General features: G+C 39.6%; 1 protein-coding gene across 1 annotated transcript; it reads left to right on the plus strand.

The window, feature by feature from the left end:
- Positions 1-3,412: 3,412 nt before the first annotated feature.
- On the plus strand, positions 3,413-14,176 carry SPINK2 (serine peptidase inhibitor Kazal type 2). Its single transcript, XM_036762503.1, has 4 exons — positions 3,413-3,473; positions 8,300-8,352; positions 12,818-12,927; positions 14,131-14,176. Exons 1-4 carry the CDS (start codon positions 3,413-3,415, stop codon positions 14,174-14,176), a joined length of 270 nt encoding a protein of 89 aa, XP_036618398.1.
- The last annotated feature ends 12,002 nt before the right edge of the window (positions 14,177-26,178 follow it).

Genomic DNA, 26,178 nt, shown 5'->3' on the forward strand with positions numbered 1-26,178 from the left:
TTCCTCTTAATAATGTTTTTTCTTTCTTGTTTACCTTTTTGTGCCTCTCTTGAGTTTTATACTTGAAGATCAAATTTCCTGTTGAACTCTGGTCTTTTCATCATGAAGGTTTGGAAGTCCCATATTTCCTTGAATGTCCATCTCCTCCCCTGAAAGATTATGCTCAGTTTCACTGGGTAGTTGATCCTTGGTTGTAATCCAAGTTCTTTTGCCTTATGGAATACTGTATTCCATGTCCTCTGATCTTTTAATGTAGAAGTTGCAAGGTCCTGCATAGTCCTGGCTGTGGCTCCATGATATTTAAATTGTTTCTTTTTGGCTGCTTGCAATACTTTCTCTTTGATCTGGTAATTTTGTAATTTGGCTATAATATTCCTTGGTGTTTTCAATTTGGGATCTCTTTCAAGAGCTGATAAGTGTATTCTTTCAACGACTATTTTACCTTCTGGTTCCAGGACCTCAGGGAAGTTTTCTTTGAGGATTTCCTGAAAGATGTTGTCCAGGCTTTTTTTTTTTTTCATCGTGGTTTTCAGGTAGACCAATAATTTTTAAATTGTCTCTCCTGAATCTATTTTCCAGGTCATTTATTTTACCAATGTGGTAGTTTACATTTTATTTTTTCATTCTTTTGTTTCTGTTTGACTGATTCTTCATATCTCATAGAGTCATTAGCTTCGACTTGCTGATTTTTAAGGAATTGTTTTCTTCTATTAGATTTTGTAACTCCTTTTCCATTTGGCCCATTTTACTTTTAGGAGCTCTTTAGTTAGTTTTTGTGCCTCCTTTTCCATTTGGCAAATTCTACTTTTCAGGGACTTGTTTTCTACATATAGTCAATTTTTGTCCTTCCTTTTCCATGCTTTTGACTCTTTCTTGCATATCTCTCATTTCTTTTCTCAATTTTTCTTCATTTGACTTTTAAAGTCTTTCTTGACCTCTTCTAAGAAGGCTTTTTGGGCTTAGGGCCAGTTCATATTTCCTTTTGAGGTTTCAGATGTGGGTATATTGATAATATCATTTTCTTCTGAATTTGTGCCTTGATCTTCTCTGTCCCCATGACAAGAATCTGTGGTCATTGTCCATTTCTGTTTTTGCTCATGGTGTTTGCCTACTTCTTGGCTTTTGGAGTAGATCTCTCCTGCTGGAGCACAGGGGGCACTGATCCAAGCGTCTTGTGCTGGGTGTGCAGGATCTGGTCACTGTCTTTGTGTGCTGGGGCCTCAGGTGCTGGCAGCTTACATGGTGCTAAGCTGGGGTCAGCAACACTGGAGTTCTTGGGGTGGCGGTGGGGACTCTTGCCTCGCGGGGGGACACCTGCTCACCTGGGCCTTGCACTGGTTCCTGCTTGCCTGAACTTTGCACTAGAATGTTTGGCAGCTGGAGGATGTCTGCCTGCTGCCTGGAGCTGTGCCTCCTGGAGTTGTGCTGAAGGACTGGGAGATTTGGCCGCTGGAGAATGCTGGCACATGTGGTGGTTTTCCAAGCTGTCATCTGCTGGTTCCCCTGACTGTGAAGAGGCACTTGGGGGGGAATGCTGATGTTGTTGGCACTTGCCTGCTCCACCTCCACCCTGGGGCTCAGAATCTCCCCCTTGTTTGCTGAGGTGGAGCTTGGTGCTGGCTTGCTGGGACACCTCTTGTCCTGTGCTGCTCTCCCTCCCCCAGAGCAAGTGGGACCTTTCTCAGTTAGTTCCCCATGCTTCCTGGGCTACAAGACTGCTGTACCCCCTCTTTCTGCTGTTCCAGGGTTTCTCCTGTGGCAATATTTTCTGGGCTTTCTGAGGTCAATAGGGAAGGGTGAGAGCAATTTACTTAGTATTCCTCCATCTTGGCTCCTGGAAGCAGAAGCCCAGGGCATTTCCTCTCAATTAGGTTGAGTGCCAAAGTGGCTTCTGATGTCCTTGAATTCCCCACTGGGATTCAGGGTGTGAAAGGGAAAACAGAATGAAATGGTTTTCTTGCTCAGATTGCTGAGAGTGGCTGGCATCTCATGACCAGGTCTTGGAACCTCATATCTCCTCTTCTTTTTTTCTTAAAAAAAATAAGAACCTTTCCTGTAAGTCTCTTGGTAAGACATCTCCCTGGGAGGAAGGTTTTCAACACTGCTATCTGGATTAAAGATACCTTATTCCTCCTCTTAGGAGTTTGTTTTATTTCAGGACTCAACAATAGTACTGTCATTTTTAAAAATATGTTTATGGGATGGCCCAGCCATGACCATTGAATAGTCCTTCAACTATTTAAAAAGTTGTTTATTTCTTTAAGAAGCACTTTCTAATTGTAACTATACAAGTATTTCTTGTGCTTTGGTAGATCACTTCCCAAATATTTTATGAATTTTACAGTTATCTTGATGAGATTGTTCTGTTATTACTGCCTCTTGGACTTTATCATTATTATACAGAAATGCTGTTGATGACCATGGGTTAATTTAGTAGCCTAAGACTTTACTGAAGCTATCATCTCAATGTCTTTGCTGATTCCCCAGGTTTTTCTGATACAATATAATAATGGAACATTTGAGGGTTTGATCTGGATTCAAAAGTCTGTTATGCCACTTCTGCTTCTGTGATTTTAGGCAAATCACTTCACTTCTCTGGACGCAGTTTCTCATCAGTAATAGGAGGATGCAGGGGGAAGCTTCTCTAAATATCTGATTCTCCACTCTCAAGAATGGCTCTCTCTCTGTACAATGACTCTCCAAAATGAAATCGTCTATGTTCAGTAACAGAATAGCTGTCTTTGTTTACTATCTTCCTTACAGACCTCCCCGCAGTCTTTTAAAAACAAACACACAAATAAATAGGAACAAACACAAAGCCATTAATTAAGATTTAACCTCTCCTTATCCAGATGGCCCCTTTAAAGAAAAACACAGATAATGGCCCATGAGCTGGCTAAACCTGAGGCTTTTTCTGGGGCTGCTTTTATCTTTTTGATTTTAATGGTAGGCTAAGGCGCTTAGGAAGAGCTCCCTAAGAGCTCAGATAGTTCAGAACATACAACAGGAATGAAGGAAATCTTTCTCCTATCCCCGGAAACCTCCTGGTTGCCGCCAGTCTTCCGTATAATGGGCTCAATCACGTCCTAAGTGGAGACCGTCATAGAGTTCAGGTACAGTCATGACTTCGCCTTTCTCTGCCTCTTCTTCTCTCCCGTCTCCCCGACGCCGCCCCTCTCGGTCCCCACCCCACAGGCCCAGAGCTCTCTATGACGTACGAGTGGCCCTCAAGTCCATTGAGGCTCCGGGTATGGTGGGATGGAGAGTAAGTTCGGGGCCCTAAGTATGTATAGATGGACCTTTCCCGTAGGGTCTGAGAATTGGTGAGCGTTGAGGTCCTCTGCCTCCAAGCGTTTCCGAACGTGCTGAAGGGATAGCTTGGGGAGCGCACGAGCGCGCCCACCTTCGGAGGATGAAGCTGTTTTTCGTTATGTTCCCCCTGTTCGTGATGCTCCTCACCGTGGACTTCACAGGTAGAGGTCACAGCTGGGACTGGCCAATGCCCTCCTTACCTGATCTTCCCTCCTACTCTCCTCACCCCATCAGAGAGTGTAGGGAAGAAAAAATTTAAAGGATTCCCATTTACTGGACACCTTTAGGGGACGAGGTACAGGTGCTGGGCAAGGTGATTCGGTAGAGGAAAGAAAGTGCTTCCCTGAGGTTGGGCTTACTTCTTCATCTATGAGAAGAGGGGCGGTTGTATTAAAACTCTGTCCAAATCCCATATGCTGGGGATGTGTGGCATCCGTTATCTTTAGAAAGGAGAGATTCAATGAATGGCTAGCAAGGGTCACCGAGCCAAAATGTGCCAAGGATAGACTTGAACCAGACTTGAAGGACGATTCTCTAGAACTCCACTAAAGCTATGCCCTCAGACTCTAAGTTGCAGAGATGGTGAGGATTTTTTTAAAAATTTATTTATTTAATATTTTTAGTTTTCAGCATTTTTACAAGAGTTTGAATTACAAATTTTCTCACCATTTCTACCCTCCCCCACTCCAAGACGGCATATATTCTGATTGCCCTGTTCCCCAGTCAGCCCTCCCTTCTGTCACCCCACTCCCCCCCCATCCCCCTTTCCCTTATTTTCTTGTAGGTCAAGATAGATATTTATGCCCCATTGCCTGTATATCTTATTTCCTAGTTGCATACAAAAACTTTTTTTTTTAACATCTTCTTTTAAAACTTTTAAATTCTCTCCCCTCTTCCCTTCCCACCCACCCTCCCCAAGAAGGCAAGTAATTCAACATAGGCCACATGTGTATCCTTATGCAAAACCCTTCCACAATACTCATGTTGTGAAAGACTAACTATATTTTGCTCCTTCCTATCCTATCCCTCTTTATCCAATTTTCTCCCTTGATCCTGTCCCTTTTCAAAATGGTTTCTTCTTGATTACCTCTTCCGCCTATCTGCCCTCCCTTCTATCTTCCCCCTTCTTTTATCTCCCTCCTCCTTCTTTGCCATGGGGCAAGATACCCAACTGAGTGTGTGTGTTATTCCCTCCTCAGGTCAATTCCAATGAGAGCAAGATTCACTCATTCCCCCTCACCTGCCCCCTCTTCCCTTCCTACAGAACTGCTTTTTCTTGCCACTTTTATGTGAAATAATTTACCCCATTCTATCTCTCCCTTTCTCCCTCTCTCAATATATTGCTCTCTCATCCCTTAATTTGATTTTATTTTTTTAGATATCATCCCTTCATATTCAACTCACCCTGTGCCCTCTGTCTATATATATGTATGTATGTACATTCCCTTCAGCTACCCTAATACTGAGGTCTCATGAATCATACACATCATCTTTCCATGTAGGAATGTAAACAAAACAGTTTAACTTTAGTAAGTCCCTTGTGATTTCTCTTTCTTGTTTACCTTTCCATGCTTCTCTTGATTCTTGTGTTTGAAAGTCAAATTTTCTATTCAGCTCTGGTCTTTTCACTGAGGAAGCTTGAAAGTCCTCTATTTTACTGAAAGTCTATATTTTGCCTTGGAGCATGATACTCAGTTTTGCTGGGTAGGTGATTCTTGGTTTTAATCCTAGCTCCATTGACCTCTGGAATATCATATTCCAAGCCCTTTGATGCCTTAATGTAGAAGCTGCTAGATCTTGTGTATTCTGATTGTGTTTCCACAATACCCAAATTGTTTCTTTCTGGCTGCTTGCAGTATTTTCTCCTTGATCTGGGAGCTCTGGAATTTGGTGACAGTATTCCTAGGAGTTTTCTTTTTGGGATCATTTCAGGGGGTGATTGGTGGATTCTTTCAATTTCTATTTTGCCCTCTGGCTCTAGAATATCAGGGCAGTTCTCCTTGATAATTTCTTGAAAGATGGTATCTAGGCTCTTTTTTTGATCATGGCTTTCAGGTAGTCCAATAATTTTTAAATTATCTCTCCTGGATCTATTTTCCAGGTCAGTGGTTTTTCCAATGAGATATTTCACAGTCCTCTACTTTTTCATTCCTTTGGTTCTGTTTTATAATATCTTGATTTCTCATAAGTCACTAGATTCCACTTGCTCCAATCTAATTTTTAAGGTAGCATTTTCTTCAGTGGTCTTTTGGACCTCCTTTTCCATTTGGCTAATTCTGCCTTTCAAGGCATTCTTCTCCTCATTGGCTTTTTGGAGCTCTTTTGCCACTTGAGTTAGACTATTTTTTAGGGTGTTATTTCTTCAGTATTTTTTGGGTCTCCTTTAGCAAGTCATTGACTTGTTTTTCATGGTTTTCTCACATCCTTCTCATTTCTCTTCCCAATTTTTCCTCTACTTCTCTAACTTCCTTTTCCAAATCCTTTTTGAGCTCTTCCATGGCCTGAGACCAGTTCATGTTTTTCTTGGAGGCTTTTGATGTAGACTGTTTAACTTCGTTGACTTCTTCTGGTTGTATGTTTTGGTCTTTGTCACCAAAGAGAGATTCCAAAGTTTGAGTCTGAATCTGAGTGCATTTTCGCTGCCTGGCCATGTTCCCAACCAACTACTTGACCCCTGAGTTTTTCAGCGGGGTATGACTGCTGTAGAGTAGAGAGTACTTTGTTCCAAGCTTGAGGGGATGTGCTGTTATTTTCAGAGCTATTTCTATACAGCAAGCTCTGCCACAACAACGCTTCTCCTCCCCCAAGAACCACCAACCTGGACTGGACTCAGATCTTAAGCAGGCTCTACATTCCCTCTCTGATCTGCCACTTAATTCCTCCTACCAGGTAGGCCTGGGGCTGGAAGCAATTGCAGCTGTAGTTCTGTAGCTACATCTTCTTCACTGCCCCCTGGGCAGTGGCCTAATCGCAAACTCCTTTCACTCTGTCCTTGCAGCTTTTGCCACTAACCTTCTCTATTGTCTTTGGTGTTTGTGGGTTGAGAAGTCTGGTAACTGCCACAGCTCACTGACTCAGGGTGCTAGGGCCTGTTCTGCCTGGCTCCCGGTCTGGTTGGTCCAGGCACAGCCCATGCTGGGTTATGCTCTGCTCCACTCCCAGCTCCGTGCATGATAGACCTCACCCAGTGATCATCCTGGCTGTCCTGGGCTGGAGCCCTTCTTCGCTCTGCTATTTCATGGGCTCTGCAGTTCTAGAATTTGTTCATAGCTATTTTTATAGGTGTTTGGAGGATCCTGGGGGAGAGCCCAAGGCAAGTCCCTGCTTTCCAGCCGCCATCTTGGCTCTGCCCCAATGGTGAGGATTTAAATTGGCTGAGGAAGTTTGAACTTCCACCACCGATGAAATCAGAGGTCCAGTCCCACCCCACCTCATGGCATGTCAGACAAGCTTCTCTGTTACTTTTTGGACAATGGTGATCAAGTCCTGCCTGGTGAGGAGAAGATTTCAGAAGCCAGGCATCTAGCTGGGAGTCTATTAACTGCCTTTTTTCACCTTCGATTCCCCTTCCTTCTCTATGTGGGTGCTTTTCTCTCCCTACTGTTTAATGTAGTGACTGTTAGAGCAGCTGGGAAAATGGAGATTGTTCTGGACATAAAGGTCAGGAGTTGTATGTTTAATAATAAAAATGACCCTACTATATGTGGGTGAATTCTCAGTTCTTGAAGGTGAGGAAAATTTGCAATAACTATATTTGTAAGGCACTTTAGGATCTCTACAGTATTTCTAAGAATTGGACATCCACTCTTTCTTTGGTTTCCAATAAGAAGAAATCAATATTTCAACAAGTGACAAACCTATTCCCTTTAGGGTAATTAATTGTTCGGAAAAATTTCCTTACATTAAGCCTAAATTTGCCTCTTTCCTCCTTCACCCAAGAACCAGGGGCCTTCTGAGATGAAGCTCTATAGGTCTAATAATCCATCTTCAATGTGCTAGCCTTTAGAAAACATGAGCACAGACATTATGTCCCCTGAGTGTCTTCTCTTCTGCAGGCTAAAGATCCAAAATACCTTCAGCCAAACTTCATGTGCATGACCTTGAGGCTTTTTCCTATCCACACAGCTTCTCCAAGGATGCTTTTCATTTTATTAGTGTCTTTTGTAAAACATGGCACACTCTAGATTCCATTCTAGATAGGATCTCACCAGGACACAGTCAATGAGGATTTACTAAGGGCCTACTATGTGCCAGGCAACCATATTATTACTTCCTTAATCCTAAGAGCCTCTATGTCTCTTTTCAGTTCCCTAAGATTACATGAATTTTTCTGGCTGCCTTGTCACATTTGACACTTATCAAGTCTGTAGTCCTCTAACACCCTTGGCTCTTTTTCAAACAAACAGCTGCTGCCTAGCCATGCCTTCCCCATCTCGTACTGGACAATTTGACAAGTTAAGCTTAGGCTAACTTGTGTCATTATGTATTGGGTGTCAGTAATATACTAAATGTTGTCAAAGACAAAATATAAATTAAAGGGAATCTGAGCCAGATGAGACTTTAAAGAACTTCCATTTGGCAGGGCATAGAATTTAAATAAAGTTGGGTAACTTTGATTATCTGGCTTTCAGTTCAAAGCCACCAAGAACACGAATGTTATTACCTTTAGCATAAATAATCTCCATACTGCAGTTTACCCTATAGCTTGAAACTCTGATGAACTAGGACTACTAAACACATAAAGAGGGTGACTGACAATAGGAGTAAGGGATCTCCCCGCCAGGCTTCCCAGGGAAGTGTGAGAGAGCAACCAAATTCCAACCAAAGCTGGGTTTGGAGGAGGGAGTAATGGGTGTTCCAGAAGGATGGATGAGAATAAAGGTCCAAGACGTGGATAAACCTGAAAATGAAAGGACTGATGAAAGATTACTGGATAACAACTTATTTAAGGAATGCTTATGAAACAATGTTCTTTGATTTCTTTTAGTGGCTTCATCCTATGATGCTTTTTATGGTGGTGACAGCACCTCGATAATAACAGTAAGTAGGAAATAACTTCTTGTTTCCATTTATGCTAAAGAAAGTGCCACAAAATTAGACATTGTTTTCATTAGGCTTCTAGATTTAAGTGTGGCCAAAAGCATTTGAAACTCTTGGCTTCCTTTCAGACCCTAGTGTCTTGCTAGGCACTAGGTATATGGGTTCCATTAAAAAGATCTACATTTTGAAGGTCTAGGGAACGATTTTATTTTCACAGTTTTCTTAAGAACACATTAATGCATTCATATCACACAATGGGATTTATCGAATTTAAAGCTGGAAGGGAACTTAGAAATCTCTTTGTTCAGTCATTTGAGTTGTGTCTGACTTCATGGCCCCATTTTGGGGTTTCCTTGGCAAAGATACTGGAGTGGTTTCCCATTGCTTTTTCCTCCAGATCATTTTACAGATGAGGAAACTGAGGCAAACAGGATTAAATGGCTGCCAGGGTCATACAGCTGGGAAGTGTCTGAGGCTGGATTTGAATACTTGTCTTCCTGATTCCAAGCCCAGGGATCTAAACATTTTGTCATTATACAAAAACATGGTATAGCTTTTTTTTCCCTTTAAATTGGATATGTGGTTTCATTAGTCATTCAGTCAGTCAATAAACATTTATTAAGAACCAACCAAAGAGCAGCTAGGTGCTGCAGTGGATAGAACACCAGCCCTGTAGTCAGGAGGATCTGAGTACAAATATGGCTTCAGACATGACTAGCTGTGTGACCCTGGGCAAGTCATTTAATCCCAATAACCCTCACACACACACACTACAGAACCTACTATATGTTAGGGATACAGAGAAAGGCAAAAAAATCATCCTTGCTCTCAAGGAGTTTACAATGTAAAGAAAGAAGACAACATACAAGAGGAAGCAGAACAACAGGGGTGTAGGGGAGAAGGTATTTGCTGGACAAGGTAAGCTGGACAAGTCCAGAGAAGTGCAACTAGGTGGGAAATTAAGAGATGTCTTATGTGGGCTCCTTCCTTAAATGGCCATAGTGGGAAGAGAGCTCTTTATCCCCTCTAATCAGAAGGGGAGGCCAGAGTGGGGGACAGTCAGGAGTAGAGTACTGACGAGATGAGTTCCAGGCCATAATCTTGTAGGATGAAGAGGTTCCTGGAGGGTAATTTTGGTACAGTAACTTCTTTCATCAATGTAGATTAGCAGCTCATCTCTATTTAATAATCTTAGAGAAGTTCCTGAGACACTGAGTGATTTACTCAGGGTCACACCCCTAGTGGGTGTCAAAGCCAGTATCTGAACTCAGGTCTTCTTGACTCCAAGGATGGCCCTCTATCTTCTCTGGTGCTCTGTCTGTCATAGTGTCATGACTACCACTTTGATCACTAGAATCATAGCTGGAGATGATCAAGCTCCTAAAACTGGGAGTGTGAGAATACTGTCAGGGCAAATACAATTTAACCTCCAGTACAGTGGTGAGCCTGGGCCTTGGATCCCCAAGTACTCAGAAAATGTTCCTGTTGTAGTTTAAGTTATAGAGATTCTACAGCTATGTATAAGTTGTTGTCTATTGAGTCCTCATTGGTCCCACTACCTAGGAGAGCACTTTCATGGTCAAGGAGAGGGAGAGCCCATTTCTCCCTACCCCTGGGGCGCAAGGTCTGGAAATAGAGATGGGGGTGGTGGTACCAGCAAATTTCATGTTATGTGTGAGATTTGCTTCCTAAGTTCCTTAATCCTCTAGACCTAGCCATCCACTAAACAGGTGGCATCCCTCTATGCTTAGGATCATAGATTTAAAGTCAGCAGGGACCAGAGAGATCAGCTAGTCCAATCCTCTTAGTTCCCTGATGAGGAAAATGAGGCCCAGAGAGATGAAGTATGTTGTTCACAATTATACAGGCATTAAGTGTTGAGGCAGAATTTGAACTCAGGTACTCTATCTCCAAAGGAGATTTTAAAAATAAATTTTTATTTTATTTTGAGATCCATATCTTCCCTCTCTCATATCCTCTGCCCTCCCCACCTTGACAAAGAAAGAAGAACAAAACCCATTACAAATACATGTAGTCCAGTAAAACAAATTCTGGCCTTGGCCTTGTCCCAAACCAGAGCAAAACATGCCTCGACCTGTTCTCCTGAGTTCCTCAATTGTCTATCTGGAAGTGGCTATCATGTTTCATCATGATTCGTCTGTAGTTCATCATTGTGTTGATCAGAGTTTCTAAGACTTTCAAAGTTACTTGTCTTTACAATATTGTTGGTATTTGTTTCAACAATCCAGCTAACAGCTGTTGTGGGGGTGTAAGACCAACCCAAGCCCAACAACAAGAATGCTACCAGCACGCTGCAAAAGCACGTGTTCTTTTGATCTGCTTAACTAAGGAAAGCTACGTTAAGGAGTTGACAAGCTTACTTTATTTCAGCATACAAATATCATTCACTCAGTTCAGGGGAAAAAGCCAGCACCCTGAACTCCATAACAAATACAAGCAAATTACAAACATGGACAGACAGATCTTGTCTGATTCAAATCCCAATACATAGTTACCAGAGTTTAACAAAGTCTCAGCATCAGGGTTACAAGCTGGAGGGCCCTTAGCTACAGCTGCCCAGAGTCTCCTCATCAGCACACCAGCACAGGTGAGAGCCCTAAACAAATTACAAACATCAACAGACAGACCAAATACAGATTCATAATTACCAACATCTAGGTTCAGCCCGGGAGCTCAGAACAAGGGCTGGCCCAGAGTCACTCGAGCCACCACTGCTGCGGGAAAGAGCTCCAAAGAACAGGAAGCCAACCCCTGGTTTTATATCTTTTTCAGCATCAGGGGTGAGTCACACATGAGACTCACCCACGTGACCTAAAATCGTCACAAAGAGGCGACTTAAACCCAAGTGGTCTAAGAGCCTCTGATGTCCCAAACCTATCACTCAAGCTCATGTGTAAAAGTAGGCCCTCCCCTGAGTTAGCCCTACCTTGGGCCCGACCTTAGTTACCAATCCACACCCACATGGGTTAGGTTAACACCTAATAGGGGTTAGAGCCTGGGGCTTAGCACTTAGTAAGACTCGATGAAATACACTGAATTACTCAAAGGAAACAAAAGCCAAACTCTTCAAGAGCACTTGTTGAACTAAGTGCTAAGAGCCCATTTTGCTTACCAACACAGTATTGTTTACATTTTTCTCTTAGTTCTGCTCATTACACTCTGCATCAGTTTATACAAGTCTTTCCAGCTTCTTCTGAAACCAGCCCTTCATTTTTTCTTACAGCACAATAATATTCCATCACATTCACACATCATGACTTATTCAGCCATTCCTCAATTGATGGACACTCTTTGTTTCCAATTCTTTTTTTCCTGTTTATCAATTAATTTATTTTTAGTTTTCAGCATTCACTTTCACAACATTTCAAGTTCCAAATTTTCTCCCCATCTCTCCCCTCTCCCCATCTGAAGATGGCATGGTCAGTTTCCAATTCTTTAGCACCAAAAAAAGCTGCTACAAATACTTTTGTGCACATGAGTCCCTTTCCTCTTTGATTTCTTTGGGATATATAGACCCTAGCGGTAGTATCTCTGGGTCAAAGATATGCACAATTCAATAGCTTTCGGGGCATATTTCCAAATGGCTTTCTAGAATGGCTGGAGCAATTCACAGTTCCCCCAGCAGTGTATTAATGTAGGTATTTTATCAGAGCCTCTTTGGCATTTGTCATTTTTTTTGCCATCTTTGCAAACTAATGGATATGGAGTGTCAGAATTGTTTTTAAATTGCATTTCTCTAATTATTAGTGATTTCAAATATTTTTTCATTTATCAATTGGGGAATGGCTCTATTTCTTACACATTTGAATCAGTTTCCAGAACCTATTTTGGAAATGAGACCTTTATCAGGGAAACTTATAAAGGTTGTTTTTCCTTCAGATTTCCCTGTTTCTCTTCTAATTTTAGCTGTACTGATTTTTCCTGTGCAAAAACTTTTTAATTTAATATAATCAAAATTGTACATTTTACCTCCTGTGATCCTTTCTTATCTCTCCTTTGGTCATGAACAATTTTTCTATCTGTAACCAACATGTAAATCAACATTGCTTCTTAAGCAATCCTCCTCAGATTTTATTAAAAGGAATTAGTAACCCTTTACTGCCTGTTCCCAGAAGACAAGCAAAGCTGAAGAACCTAATAGATACCTATGGCATTCTATTTTATATTGTTAGAATGAGCAATTATAGTGACAAATTGTTGATCTAAATGATCTTATAAAATATGGTGCGTACTCTTTTCACTGTAGACAAATTCTAAGGCTTGAGTATGACCTGTTATTACAAAGGTGTACTTTCTGATTATGTAGCAAAGCTTCAGATAGGTTTTTTTTTTTAAAAATCACATATCCATTTAAATATTGAAGTAATAAAGGGAACATCCTACAATATTCTGCTATTTGAAAAAATTTTATTCCAGGCTTTTCTCTAATTCTCCCTTTTCCTAGCCAAACTGCAAAGAGTATGCTATTCCAGGATGTCCAAGAGACTTAAACCCTGTATGTGGAACAGATTCCTTAACATATGCCAATGAATGTATACTTTGTGAGAAAAATAGGTAATGTATGACAGCAATGGACCCCTCAAGTCCATTCCATACCCCTATTCCCTCTTAGCTTCTTGATCATTTAGGGAATAAGGCCTGATTTCTTATTAATTAAAGGAATCAGATGTTGAGTGGGTCTTATTTCCAGAATGACTACAGGAGTCAGACTTGAAAAGAATGGCTATGATATGGTTGATGTTTCTCTGCTATCTTAAGCTAACGAAGGACCAAAATCGAGAAATTCAAATCATAGGGTTTAGAGATGGCAGTGATCTTCTAGTCTAAACATGTTGGCTTATGTTTATAGGGATAATTTCAGAGTATGGAAAAACAGCCAATCTTTTCTGTTTGTTCCCCAACATTAAGCAGTAAATGTTCTCCAACTTTTTTCAATTAACATACGTTTACTTTCTTCCCTCCATTTCTGCCACCTATTGAAAAAGAAACACAAAACCTTTGTATCAAATATGCATAGTTAAGCAAAGCAAATTCTGATCCTATGGACTTTATTAATCATAGTTTAAATCTGTATAGTTCTTTAGGGTTTGCAAAGTAGTGTACACTTATTATCTTACTTGACTACCAGCCTCCTTGGAAAATAAGTGATATTATCATATCCTATTTAGCATATTGGGAAACTGGGTGTCTCTCAGAGAGACTGAATGACTTTTGCTGCTTTTCATAGGTAATACAGCTTGAGGCAAGCTTCAAACCCAGGTCTTTTTGATGCCAAGAGTCATTCCTTACTAGCCAAGGTGGTTACACCACATTATCTCTTTATATGGAAATTCTAGCTAATGCAAACTCTGGATGTTTATTTAGTTCTCTGTACTTAACGTACTTCGTACTTGATGACCTGACCAGTGGCCAGCTAGGCACTCACAATTCCTGCTTTAAAACCACACATTCTTAGTGTTTTGGCATTGGATACATTCAAAGTCTTCACATACTCCCCTCAAGGACACCTCCCCTTCCCCAGGTCATGCCAAGGTAGACCTTTCTGATAGAAATCCAAGAAGTAGGTAAAATGTTGAACTTCTTCCCTCCCCCCCACAGTGCATGGGTTCTTCAAAATTGAATAAATACCCTCTTCAAAGTATAATGTTACAGAACATTCAAAGACATTTTTTTAAAGGGCAGGGTGGGGGCGGCATTTTGTTTTGTTTCATTTTGAGATGGGTTAAGCAATGATTGGGACCTCTGTTCTGTTTGCAGGGAGAAAGGCCAGGATGTTCAAATCAAATGGAGAGGTCCCTGCTGATGATTCAGTCACAGAAGAAAATATAGCTGAGAGAAAACACTAAAATGGGATAATCACCTGCAATTTTAGCTTTTACTTTTCAAGTTTTATAAATTTGCTTAACTCAATTCCCTCCTGCTTCTCAGAAGATTTATTACTGGTTGGTTGGTTGTTGTCCTTTGTTCTCAAAGAGGACCAAAATGACATCACTTTGCTAGAGTGAAGTTTCAGTGTGTCCAACTGTGGCTGATCAAACAATATATTATTAAGATCTAATTGAGAGAGGGGATGTGGGAAGCAACTGCATGGTGTAGTCATATGGCTTTAAAAATTATTTATTATTAGTTTCCAACATTCATTTCTATGTTCTTTTGAGGTTTAAATTTTCTCTGCCTCCCTCCCCTTCTCCTCTTCCCAAGATGGCATGCAATCTCATATAGGCTCTACATATTCATTAATATATTTTCATATTAGTCATGTTGTAAAGAAGAATCACAACCATGGGAAGAACCATGAGAAAGAAGAAACAAAACAAAACAAAAAGAATAGCATGCCTTGATCTTCATTTAGACTCAATAGTTCTTTCTCTGGATGTGGATAGCATTTTCCATCATGAGTCTTTTGGAGATATCCTAGATTCTGGCATTGCTGAGAAGAGCTAAGTCAATCAAAGTTAGCCATTGCACAATGTAGCTGTTGCGTACAATGTTTTCCTGGTTCTGCTCACTTCATTCAGCATCAGTTCATATAAGTCTTTCCAGGTTTTTCTGAAGTCCACCTGCTAATTTCTTATAGTGCAATAGTATTCTTTTTTTTCTTTAGAATGTGACATTATTTTAATTTTACCCGCAGTGTACTAATGGTAATGGAAGTATAAGTATCTTCTTTTTTCATATTTGCACAAAGTATTTTAAATACAGTTTTTCCTTTTAAATTTATTTTTAGTTTACAGCAGTCAGTTCCACAAGTTTTTGAGTTCCAAGTTTTCTCCACCTCAATCTCCTCCCCACTCCCCACCCAAGATGGCATGCAATCTGATATAGGTTCTACATATGCCTTCACACTAAACATATTTTCAGAATAGTCAAGTTGTAAAGTAGAAATTATAACCAATGGAATGAACCATGAGAAAGAAGTAACAAAACAAAACAAAAATAGTTTGCTTCAATCTGCATTTGGACTCTGTAATTCTTTCTCCGGATGTGGATCTCTTTTTCCAGCATGAGTCTTTTGGAGTTGTCTTAGAATCTTGCATTGTTGAGAAGAGCCAAGTCTATCAGAGTTAGTCATCACAGATACAATGTGTCTGTAATTGTGTACAATGTTCTCCGGGTTCTGCTCCCCTCACTCAGCATCAGTTCATATAAGTCTTTCCAGGTTATTATGAAGTCCACTGCTCATCATTTCTTATGGAGCAATAATATTTCATTACATTCATATAACACAACTTGTTCAGCCATTCCCCAGTTGATGGGTGTCCCCTCAATTTCTAATTCTTGGCCACCACAAAAAGAGCTGCTATAAATATTTTTGAAAATATGGGTCCTTTTTCCATTTGTATGATTTCTTTGGGATACAGCCCTAGAAGTGGTATTGCTGGGTCAAAGGGTATGCACATTTTTATAGTCCTTTAGGCAAAGTTCCAAATTGCTCTCCAGAATGGTTGGATCAGCTCACAACTCCACCAACAATGCATTAGTGTTCCAATTTTTCCACTCCTCTCCAGCATTTATGATTTTCCTGTTTTGTCATGTTAGCCAATCTGATGGGAGAGATGTGGTACCTAAGAGCTGTCTTGATCTACGTTTCTCTAATCAATAGTGATTTAGAGCATTTTTTCATATAACTACAGATATCTTTAATTTCTTTCTCTAAAAACTGCCTGTTCATATCCCTTGACCATCTATCAATTGGTGAATGACTTGTATTCTTATAAATTTGACTCATTTCCCTGTATATTTTAGAGATGAGGCCTTTATCAGAGACACTGGTTGTAAAAATTCTTTCCCAGTTTTCTGCTTCCCTCCTAATCTTGGTTGCATTGGCTTTTTTAAAATACAAAACCTTTTCAATTTAATATAATCAAAATGATCCATTTTGAATTTCATAATGCTCTCTATCTCTTGTTTGGTCATAGATTCTTCTGTTCTCCATAGATCTGGACAGGTAAACTATTCCTTGCTCTCCCAGTTTGCTTATAGTATCAGCCTTTATATCTAAATTGTGTAGCCATTTTGACTTTATTTTGTTATATGGTACAAGATATTGGTTTAAATGATCACCAGGATCACACAGCTGGGAAGTGTCTGAGGCTGAATTTGAATTCAGGTCTTTCAGATTCCAAGCCCAGGGATCTATCCACTGTGCCATTTAGCTGCCTCTTAGAAACCATACAATATGATTATAGAAAACCATGGTATAGATTTTTTTTTCTTAAGTGGAAATGTGTTTTTATTTCTCAGTCAGTAAATACACATTTATTAAGAACCAACCAATGGGCAGCTAGGTGCCACAGTGGATAGAACACCAGCCCTGGACTCAGGAGGACCTGAGTACAAATCTAGCCTCAGACACTGTCTAGCTGTGTGAACTTGGGAAAGTCACTTAACCCCAATTTCCTCCTTCCCACCCCCCACCACAGACATGCAAACCACAGAACCTACTATGTGTCAGGCACTGTGCTAAGTAGTAGGGATACAGAGAAAGGTAAAAAAAAAATCATCCTTGCCCTCAAGGAGTTTACATTATAAAGAAAGAAGACAACATACAAGAGGAAGCAGAACAACAGGGGAGTATGAGAGAAGATATTTGGCAGGCAGGTAAGCTGGACAAGTCCAGAGAAGTGCAACTAGGTGGGAAATTAAGAGATGCCTTATCTGGGCTCATTCTTTAAATGGCCATAGTGGGAAGAGAGCTCTTCATCCCCTCTAATCAGAAAGGGAGGCCAGAGTGGGGGAGAGTCAGGAGTAGAGTACTGATGAGATGAGTTCCAGGCCATAATCTTGTAGGATGAAGAGATTCCTGGAGGGTAATTTTGGTACAGTAACTTCTTTCATCAATGTAGATTAGCAGCTCATCTCTATTTAATAATCTTAGAGAAGTTCCTGAGACACTGTGTGACTTACTCAGGGTCACACCCCTAGTGGGTGTCAAAGTCAGTATCTGAACTCAGGTCTTCTTGACTCCAAGGATGGCCCTCTATCTTCTCTGGCGCTCTGTCTGTCATGGTGTCATGACTACCACTTTGATCACTAGGATCATAGCTGGAGATGATCAAGCTCCTAAAACTGGGAGTGTGAGAATACTGTCAGGGCAAATACAATTTAACCTCCAGTACAGTGGTGAGCCTGGGCCTTGGATCCCCAAGTACTCAGAAAATGTTCCTGTTGTAGTTTAAGTCATAGAGATTCTACAGCTATGTATAAGTTGTTGTCTATTGAGTCCTCATTGGTCCCACTACCTAGGAGAGTACTTTCATGGTCAAGGAGGGGGAGAGCCCATTTTTCCCTACCCCCAGGGAGCAAGGTCTGGAAATAGAGATGGAGGGTGGTAGCAGCAAATTTCATGTTAGGTATGAGATTTGCTTCCTAATTTCCTTAATCCTCTTGACCTAGCCATCCACTAAACAGGGGCCATCACTCAATGCTTAGGATCATAGATTTAAAGTCAGCAGGGACCAGAGAGATTAGCTAGTCCAATCATCTTATTTCCCTGATGAGGAAAATGAGGCCCAGAGAGAAAGTGTGTTGTTCACAATTGCACAGTCATTAAATGTTGAGACAGGATTTGAACTCAGGTCCTCTGTCTCCGAAGGAGGCACTCTTTCCACTGTACCACACAGCCTCTTTTTAAAAATAAATTTTTATTTCATTTTCAGATCCATATCCTCTCTCTCTCATATCCCCTTCCCTCCCCCACTGAGAAAGAAAGAAGAACAAAACCCATTACAAATACATGTAGTCCAATTTAACAAATTCTGGCCTTGGCCTTGTCACAAACCAGAGAAAAACATGCCTCGATCTGTTCTCCTGGGTTCCTCAACTGTCCATCTGGAAGTGGCTATCATGTTTCATCATGATCCATCTGTAGTTCATCATTGTGTTGATCAGAGTTTTTAAGTCTTTCAAAGTTACTTGTCTTTACAATATTGTTGTTATTGTTTACATTTTTCTCTTAGTTCTGCTCATTACACTCTGCATCAGTTTATACAAGTCTTCCCAGGTTCTTCTGAAACCAGCCCCTCCATCATTTCTTACAGCACAATAATATTCCATCACATTCACGCATAATTTGTTCAGCCATTCCTCAATTGATGGACACTCTTTGTTTCCGAATCTTTTTTCTTGTTTATTAATTAATTTATTTTTAGTTTTCAGCATTCACTTTCACAACATTTCGAGTTCCAAATTTTCTCCCCATCTCTCCCCTCTCCCCACCCCAAGATGGTGTGCTGAGTTTCCAATTCTTTGCCATCAAAAAAAAGCAGCTATCAATACTTTGTACATATGAATCCTTTTCTTCTTTGACTTCTTTGGGATGTAGACTTAGTGATAGTATCTTTGGGTCAAAGATATGCACAATTCAATAGCTTTTGGAGCATATTTCCAAATGGCTTTCTAAAATGGCTAGACTAGGGAGCCAAGATGGCCACATGAAAACAGCGTCTTACTGGAGCTCTCTCACAAGGTCTTTCAGATTCCTATAAAAAAGTGAATTTGAGCAGATTTGAGAGAGTTAGAAACTGAGAGCAGTCTGAGTGGGGCAAATTTCCAAGTTGGAAGAGTCTGAAAGGCCGAAGGCACGAATCTGTAGGCTTGGAGACTGCTCGGCGGCATGTGGAGCTGCTCCAGACCAAAGCAGAAGCAGCCAGCCAGGAAACCCATGTGGGAGACAGGCTGGGAGAAAGCTGGGCACCCGAGACCGGTGGAGATCCCCAGGCCTCCCAACACCAGACGGCAGTCTGTGGAAGGGACGAGAGGCAGCGCAACGCCACTGGCCGGGAAACATCAACTCCTGAGGCTTGCAGCCCAAAGGTATGAAACACGGCTTTTTGAACTTCCGGAAGACATAATGGCCAGGTAAACGGCTCTAATCCCTCCCCCCCCTCACCCAGAGAATTCCTCGGGAAAAAATAAAGAACACTGCAACAGAGGAGAGAGAAGTGGGGCTTCAGTGGCCAAATAGTAGAAGTTCATTAATCCCAGAGGGGCAGAGCTGGCAGGGGTCAACACCAGGAGCCAGTAATCTTCCTCCCCTAGGGGAAGTGCCCACACCAGCTCAAACAACAAAGAGCTGAGACCATTCCTGAAGAGCAACAGTGCTGGAGAGCACCCCTAGGGAAAGAGACATCAGGGAGCGAGACCCCTCCTCCAAACCTCAGGAAACTGAAGGCTATAATTCACAAAGACAACAACTAGACTCAAAATCCCCAGAATAAGAAAGCTGGGACAGAGAGCCCTGAGCCCCAAAGGCAGATATTTGTTGTAAAGCCAGGAAAAGGATAACCAACATGAAGAAGAACACAAAAAACCGAGGACCATTGAGTCTTTTTATGGAGACAGGCATGATCAAAATACCAATTTGGAAGAGGACACTATAAATACATCTGATACCTCAAATGGTAATGTGAACTGGTCTGCAGCCCAAAAAGCATTGCTGGAAGAGCTAAAGAAGGATTTTAAAAACCAAATTAGGGAGCTAAAAGAAAATATGGAAAAAAAATCCACTGATGAAATCAAGTCTCTAAAGAATAAGATTGGCGAAACGGCTATGGAGATTCAGAATCTAAAGAGAGAAAATGACACCCTGAGAGGTAAAATCAACCAATTGGAAAAGGAGACTCAAAAGCAAAATGAAAACACTAACTCATCAAAAATCAGAGTTGAGCAAATGGAAGCTAATGAATCTAGGAGGCACCAAGAAGAAGTAAAACAAAATGTAAAGAATGAAAAAATAGAAAAAAATGTGAAATATCTGATTGGGAAAACAACTGACCTGGAAAATAGATCCAGGAGAGACAATTTAAGAGTTATTGGTCTATCGGAAATCCATGATGAAAAAAAGAGCCTTGACAGTATCTTCGAAGAAATTATCAGAGTTAGCTGCCCAGAGGTCCTAGAACCAGAGGGCAAAATAGTCATTGAAAGAATTCGCCGATCACCCCCTGAAAGAGATCCCAAACTGAAAACACCAAGAAATATTATAGCCAAATTTCAGAACTACAAAGTCAAGGAGAAAATACTGCAAGCAGCCAAAAAGAAACAAGTCAAATATCATGGAACTACAGTCAGGATCACGCAGGATCTCTCAGCTTCCACATTAAAAGACAGGAGAAGTTGGAATATGATATTCCGAAGTTTAAAGGAGCTGGGACTACAACCAAGGATCAACTACCCAGCAAAACTAAGCGTAATTTTTCAGGCAAGAAGATGGACATTCAATGAAATAAGGGAATTCCAGACCTTCCTGATGAAAAGGCCAGAACTCAACGGAAAATTTGATCTCCAAATACAAAACTCAAGAGAGACATAAAAAGGTAAACAGGGGGAAAAACCCCTACAAACCTTATTAATCAATAAGGGCAAATTATTTGCATCTTTATATAGGATTATATCATCTTATGTATGTTTTATATATATATATATATATACACATATATGTCAGTCTTGAGAATAGTACAGCTATTATGACAATTGAAAGGGATACACATAGATTGTGAATGCCTGTATAAAATAACTGATATAAGGATAAAAAACATAAATAAGAGATGTAAAGGGAGGGCTATGAGAGAAGAGGTAAGAAGGCAGTAGAAAAGGGTAAATTACACCAAGTGAAGAGGCACGAAAACATATTATAGTAGAGGGAAAGAAGGGAGGGAGAAGAGCAGTATTTGAGCTTTACTGTCATCTGATCTGGTTCAAGAAGGGAATAACATACCCTGATAAGTATAGAAATCTAACTTGTCCTACAGGAAGTAGGAGGGGAAGGGGGGAAAAATGGAGGGGAGTGGTCAGAAGGGAGGAGAGAAGTAACAAGTGGGAAACGGTAAGATAAGGGAGGGGAATAAAGAGGGAGGGTAAACTGAGGAAGGCAGTGGTCAAAAGCAAAACTTTGTTGAGGAGGGGAAGGGGAAAGGGAGAAATAAAAGCATAAACAGGGAGAAACCGGATGGAGAAAAAGACACAGATAGAAATTATAACCGTGAACATGAATGGGATGAACTCTCCCATAAAATGGAAGCAGATAGCAGAATGGATTAAAAACCATAATCCTACAATATGCTGTTTACAAGAAACACATTGGAAACAGGGGGACACACACAGGGTAAAGGTAAAAGGCTGGAGTAAAATACATTTCGCCTCAGCTAAAGTAAAAAAAGCAGGCGTAGCAATCCTAATCTCAGACAAAGCAAAAGTAAAGATAGATTTAATTAAAAGAGATAAGGAAGGACACTACATCCTGCTAAAAGGCACCATAAACAATGAAGCAATAACATTGTTTAACATTTATGCACCAAGTGGTATGGCATGCAAATTCTTAGAGGAGAGGTTAAGGGGGTTACAGGAAGAAATAGACAGCAAAGCTATAATATTGGGAGACCTCAACCTCCCCCTTTCTGAACTTGATAAATCTAACCTCAAAATAAATAAGAAAGAAGTTAAGGAGGTAAACAGAATTTTAGAAAAGGCAGATATGATAGACCTCTGGAGAAAACTGAATGGGGATAAAAAGGAATACACTTTCTTCTCAGCGGTACATGGCACATACTCAAAAATTGACCAAGTACTAGGGCATAAAAACCTCACAATCCAGTGCAGAAAGGCAGAAGTAGTCAAAGCATCCTTTTCAAATCATGATGCAATAAGAATTATTTGTAATAAAGAACCATGGAAAAATAAGCTAAAAATTAATTGGAAACTAAATAATCTAATTCCAAAGAATGAGTGGGCCAAAGAACAAATAAGAGAAACAATTAATAACTTCATTGAAGAGAATAACAGTAATGAAACAACATACCAAAACTTATGGGATGCAGCAAAAGCAGTTCTTAGGGGAAGTTTTATATCCCTAAATGCTTACATGAATAAAATAGGGAAAAGGAGATCAATGATCTGGGCATACAGCTGAAAAAGCTAGAAAAAGAGCAAATTGAAAATCCCCAATTAAATACCAAATTAGAAATACTGAAAATCAAAGGAGAGATTAATAAAATTGAAACCAAGAAAATTATTGAATTAATAAATAAAACAAAGAGCTGGTTTTATGAAAAAACCAATAAAATTGGTAAACCTTTGGTCCATTTGATTAAAAAAAGAAAATCAAATTACCAGTATCAAAAATGAAAAGGGTGAGTTCACCTCTAACGAAGAGGAAATCAAAACAATAATTAGGAATTATTTTGCCCAATTATATGCCCATCGATTTGACAACCTTAGAGATATGGATGAATATCTACAAAAACAAATTTTCCAGGTTAACAGAAAAGGAAGTAAAATTTCTAAATAACCTCGTCTCAGAAAAAGAAATTGAGCAAGCCTTCAATGAACTCCCTAGGAAAAAATCTCCAGGGCTAGATGGTTTTACATGTGAATTCTATCAAACATTTAAAGAACAACTAATTCCTGTACTTTATAGACTATTTGGGAAAATAGGTGAAGAATGAGTCCTATCAAATTCTTTTTATGACACAAATATGGTACTAATACCCAAACCAGGTAGAGTCAAAACAGAGAAAGAAAATTATAGACCAATTTCCCTAATGAATATTGATGCAAAAATTTTAAATAAGATATTAGCAAAAAGATTGCAGCAACTTATCACGAGAATAATACACTATAACCAGGTAGGATTTATTCCAGGAATTCAAGGCTGGTTCAATATTAGGAAAACTATTAGCATAATTGACCATATCAACAAAACTAGCAGAAACCTTATGATCATCTCAATAGATGCAGAAAAAGCCTTTGACAAAATACAACACCCATTCCTATTAAAAACACTAGGAAGCATAGGAAAAAATGGAGCCTTCCTTAAAATTATAAATAGCATCTACCTAAAATCATCAACAAGCATTATTTGTAATGGGGATAAGCTAGATGCATTCCCAACAAGATCAGGGATGAAACAAGGATGTCCATTATCACCCCTGCTATTCAATTTGGTACTAGAAATTTTAGCTGTAGCAATAAGAGAAGAAAAAGAAATTGAAGGAATTAGAATAGGAAAAGAAGAAGCTAAATTATCACTCTTTGCAGATGATATGATGACTTACTTAGAGAATCCTAGAGAATCAAGTAAAAAACTACTTGAAATAATAAACAACTTTAGCAAAGTTGCAAGATATAAAAGAAACCCACATAAATCCTCAGCATTCCTATACATCACTGACAAAGCCCAACAGCAAGAGATAGAAAGAGAAATTCCATTCAAAATTACTGAAGACACCATAAAATATTTGGGAATCTATCTGCCAATACAAACCCAGGGCCTATATGAACATAATCATGAAACACTCTTCATGCGAATAAAGTCAGATCTAAGTAAATGGAAAAATATCAGTTGCTCATGGTTAGGCTGAGCTAATATAATAAAAATGACAATTTTACCTAAATTAATCTATCTATTCAGTGCCATACCAATTGAACTACCAAAAATTATTTTACTGAGCTGGACAAAATAATAATAAAATTCAACTGGAAGAACAAGAGGTCTAGAATATCTAAGGTATTGATGAAAAGAAATGCTAGAGAAGGTGGCCTAGCCATACCAGATATTAAACTGTACTATAGAACAACAGTCATCAAAACTACCTGGTACTGGCTAAGAAACAGAGTTGTGGATCAGTGGAATAGGATAGGAACACAAGATGGAGAAGTCAACAACTATAGCAATGTACTCTTTGATAAACCCAAAGAGGCCAGCTTCTGGGCTAATAATTCACTATTTCATTAAAACTGTTGGGAAAATTGGAAAATGGTAGGGTAGAAACTGGGCATAGACCAATATCTTACACCATATACCAAAATAAAGTCAAAATGGGTTCATGATTTAGGAGTAAAGGCTGATACTATAAGTAATTTGGGAGAGCAACGAATAGTTTACTTATCAGATTTATGGAAAAGAAAAGAGTTCATGACCCAACAAGAGACAGAGAGCATTACAAAATGCAAAATGGATAATTTTGATTATGTTAAATTGAAATGTTTTTGTACAAAAAAAGCCAACGCAACAAAAATTAGGAGAGGAGCAGAAAATTGGGAGAAAATCTTTACAACTAGTGTCTCTGATAAAGGCCTCATTTCTAAAATATACAGGGAACTGAGCCAAATATATAGGAATACAAGTCATTCCCCAATTGAGAAATGGTCAAAGAATATGAACAGGCAGTTTTCAGAGGAAGAAATTAAACATATCTATAGGCATATGAAAAAATGCTCTAAATCACTACTGATTAGAGAAATGCAAATCAAAACAACTCTTAGATACCACATCTCTCCTGTCAGACTGGCTAAAATAACAAAACAGGAAAATAATAAATGCTGGAGAGGATGTGGGAAAATTGGAACATTGTTACATTGCTGGTGGTGTAGTGAACTGATCCAGCCATTTTGGAGAGCAATTTGGAACTATGCCCAAAGGGCTATAAAAATGTTCACACCCTTTGACCCAGCAATACCACTTCTAGGGTTGTATCCCAAAGAGATGACAGAAGTGGGAAAAGGACCCATATGTACAAAAATATTTATAGGGGCTCTTTTTGTGGTAGCTAAGAATTGGAAATCAAAGGGATGCCCATCAATTAGGGAATGGCTTAACAAGCTGTGGTATATGAAGGTAATGGAATACTACTGTGCTGTAAGAAATGAGGATGATACGGACTTCATAACAACCTGGAAAAACCTACACGACATGATGCTGAGTGAGCGGAGCAGAGCCAGGAGAACATTATACACAACCACAGATATATGGATTCTGTGAGGACCGACCCTGACAGACTTCACTCTTCTCAGCAACACAACGTGCAGAGTCAGCTCCAAAGGACTCATGATGGAGACTGCTATCTACATCCAGAGAAAGAACTATGAAGTATGAATGCAGATTGAGGCACACTTCATGCTAGCCTTTCCCCCCCACCCTTTTTTTTTCCTTTTTCTCTCTTTTGTTTTTGTTTTTGGGTTGGTTTTTTTTTTTTTGGTCCTGTTTGTTCTTTCGCGTGATTCATTTCATTGATCACAGTTCTTCTCCATAACTTGACTAGTGTGTAAATTAATTCAATGTGAAGTTATACGTGGAAGCTATATGGGATTCCATGCCGTCTTGGGAGGAGAAGGGTGGAGGGAGGGAGGAAAATCTGGAACTCAAAATTATGTGGAACCGAATGTTGTAAACTAAAAATAAAAAAATGAAAAAAAATGAAAAAAAATGGCTAGACTAGTACACAGTTCCCCCAACAACGTATTAATATTTACGAATGTAGATATTTTCTCACAGGCCCTTTGCCATTTGTCATTTTGGTTTTTTTGTCATTTTTGCAAACTAATGGGCATGAAGGGTCAGAATTGTTTTAAAATTGCATTTCTCTAATTTTTAGTGGTTTAAAGCATGTTTTCATTTATCAATTGGGGAATGGCTCTATTTCTTACACATTTGAATCAGTTTCTTATCTATTTTAGAAATGAGACTATTACCAGGGAAACTTATAAAGGTTTTTTTTTCCCTTCTGATTTACTTGTTTCTCTTTTAATTTTAGCTGTACTGGTTTTTCCTGTGCAAAATCTTTCTAATTTAATATAATCAAAATTTCCATTTTACTTCCTGTGATCCTTTCTTATCTCTTATTTGGTCATGAACAATTTTTCTATCTGTATGTAACATGTAAATTAACATTGCTTCTTAAGCAATACTCCTCAGATTTTATTAAAAGGAATTAGTAACCCTTTACTGCCTGTGCCCAGATGACAAACAAACTTGAAGACTAATGGATTCCTATAACTTTCTATTATATTGTTAGAAAGAACAATTAT

The sequence above is a fragment of the Trichosurus vulpecula genome, chromosome 6 (genome assembly GCF_011100635.1).
Source record: "Trichosurus vulpecula isolate mTriVul1 chromosome 6, mTriVul1.pri, whole genome shotgun sequence".
NCBI lineage: Eukaryota > Metazoa > Chordata > Mammalia > Diprotodontia > Phalangeridae > Trichosurus > Trichosurus vulpecula.

What these genes read in the sequence shown, in the direction of transcription:
- SPINK2 (XM_036762503.1), top strand. Translation starts at nt 3,413, where the DNA reads ATGAAGCTGTTTTTCGTTATGTTCCCCCTGTTCGTGATGCTCCTCACC. An exon ending in CCTCACCGTGGACTTCACAG is followed by an intron (nt 3,474 to 8,299) that starts GTAGAGGTCACA and finishes GATTTCTTTTAG; the next exon opens with TGGCTTCATCCTATGATGCT. An exon ending in ACAGCACCTCGATAATAACA is followed by an intron (nt 8,353 to 12,817) that starts GTAAGTAGGAAA and finishes CCCTTTTCCTAG; the next exon opens with CCAAACTGCAAAGAGTATGC.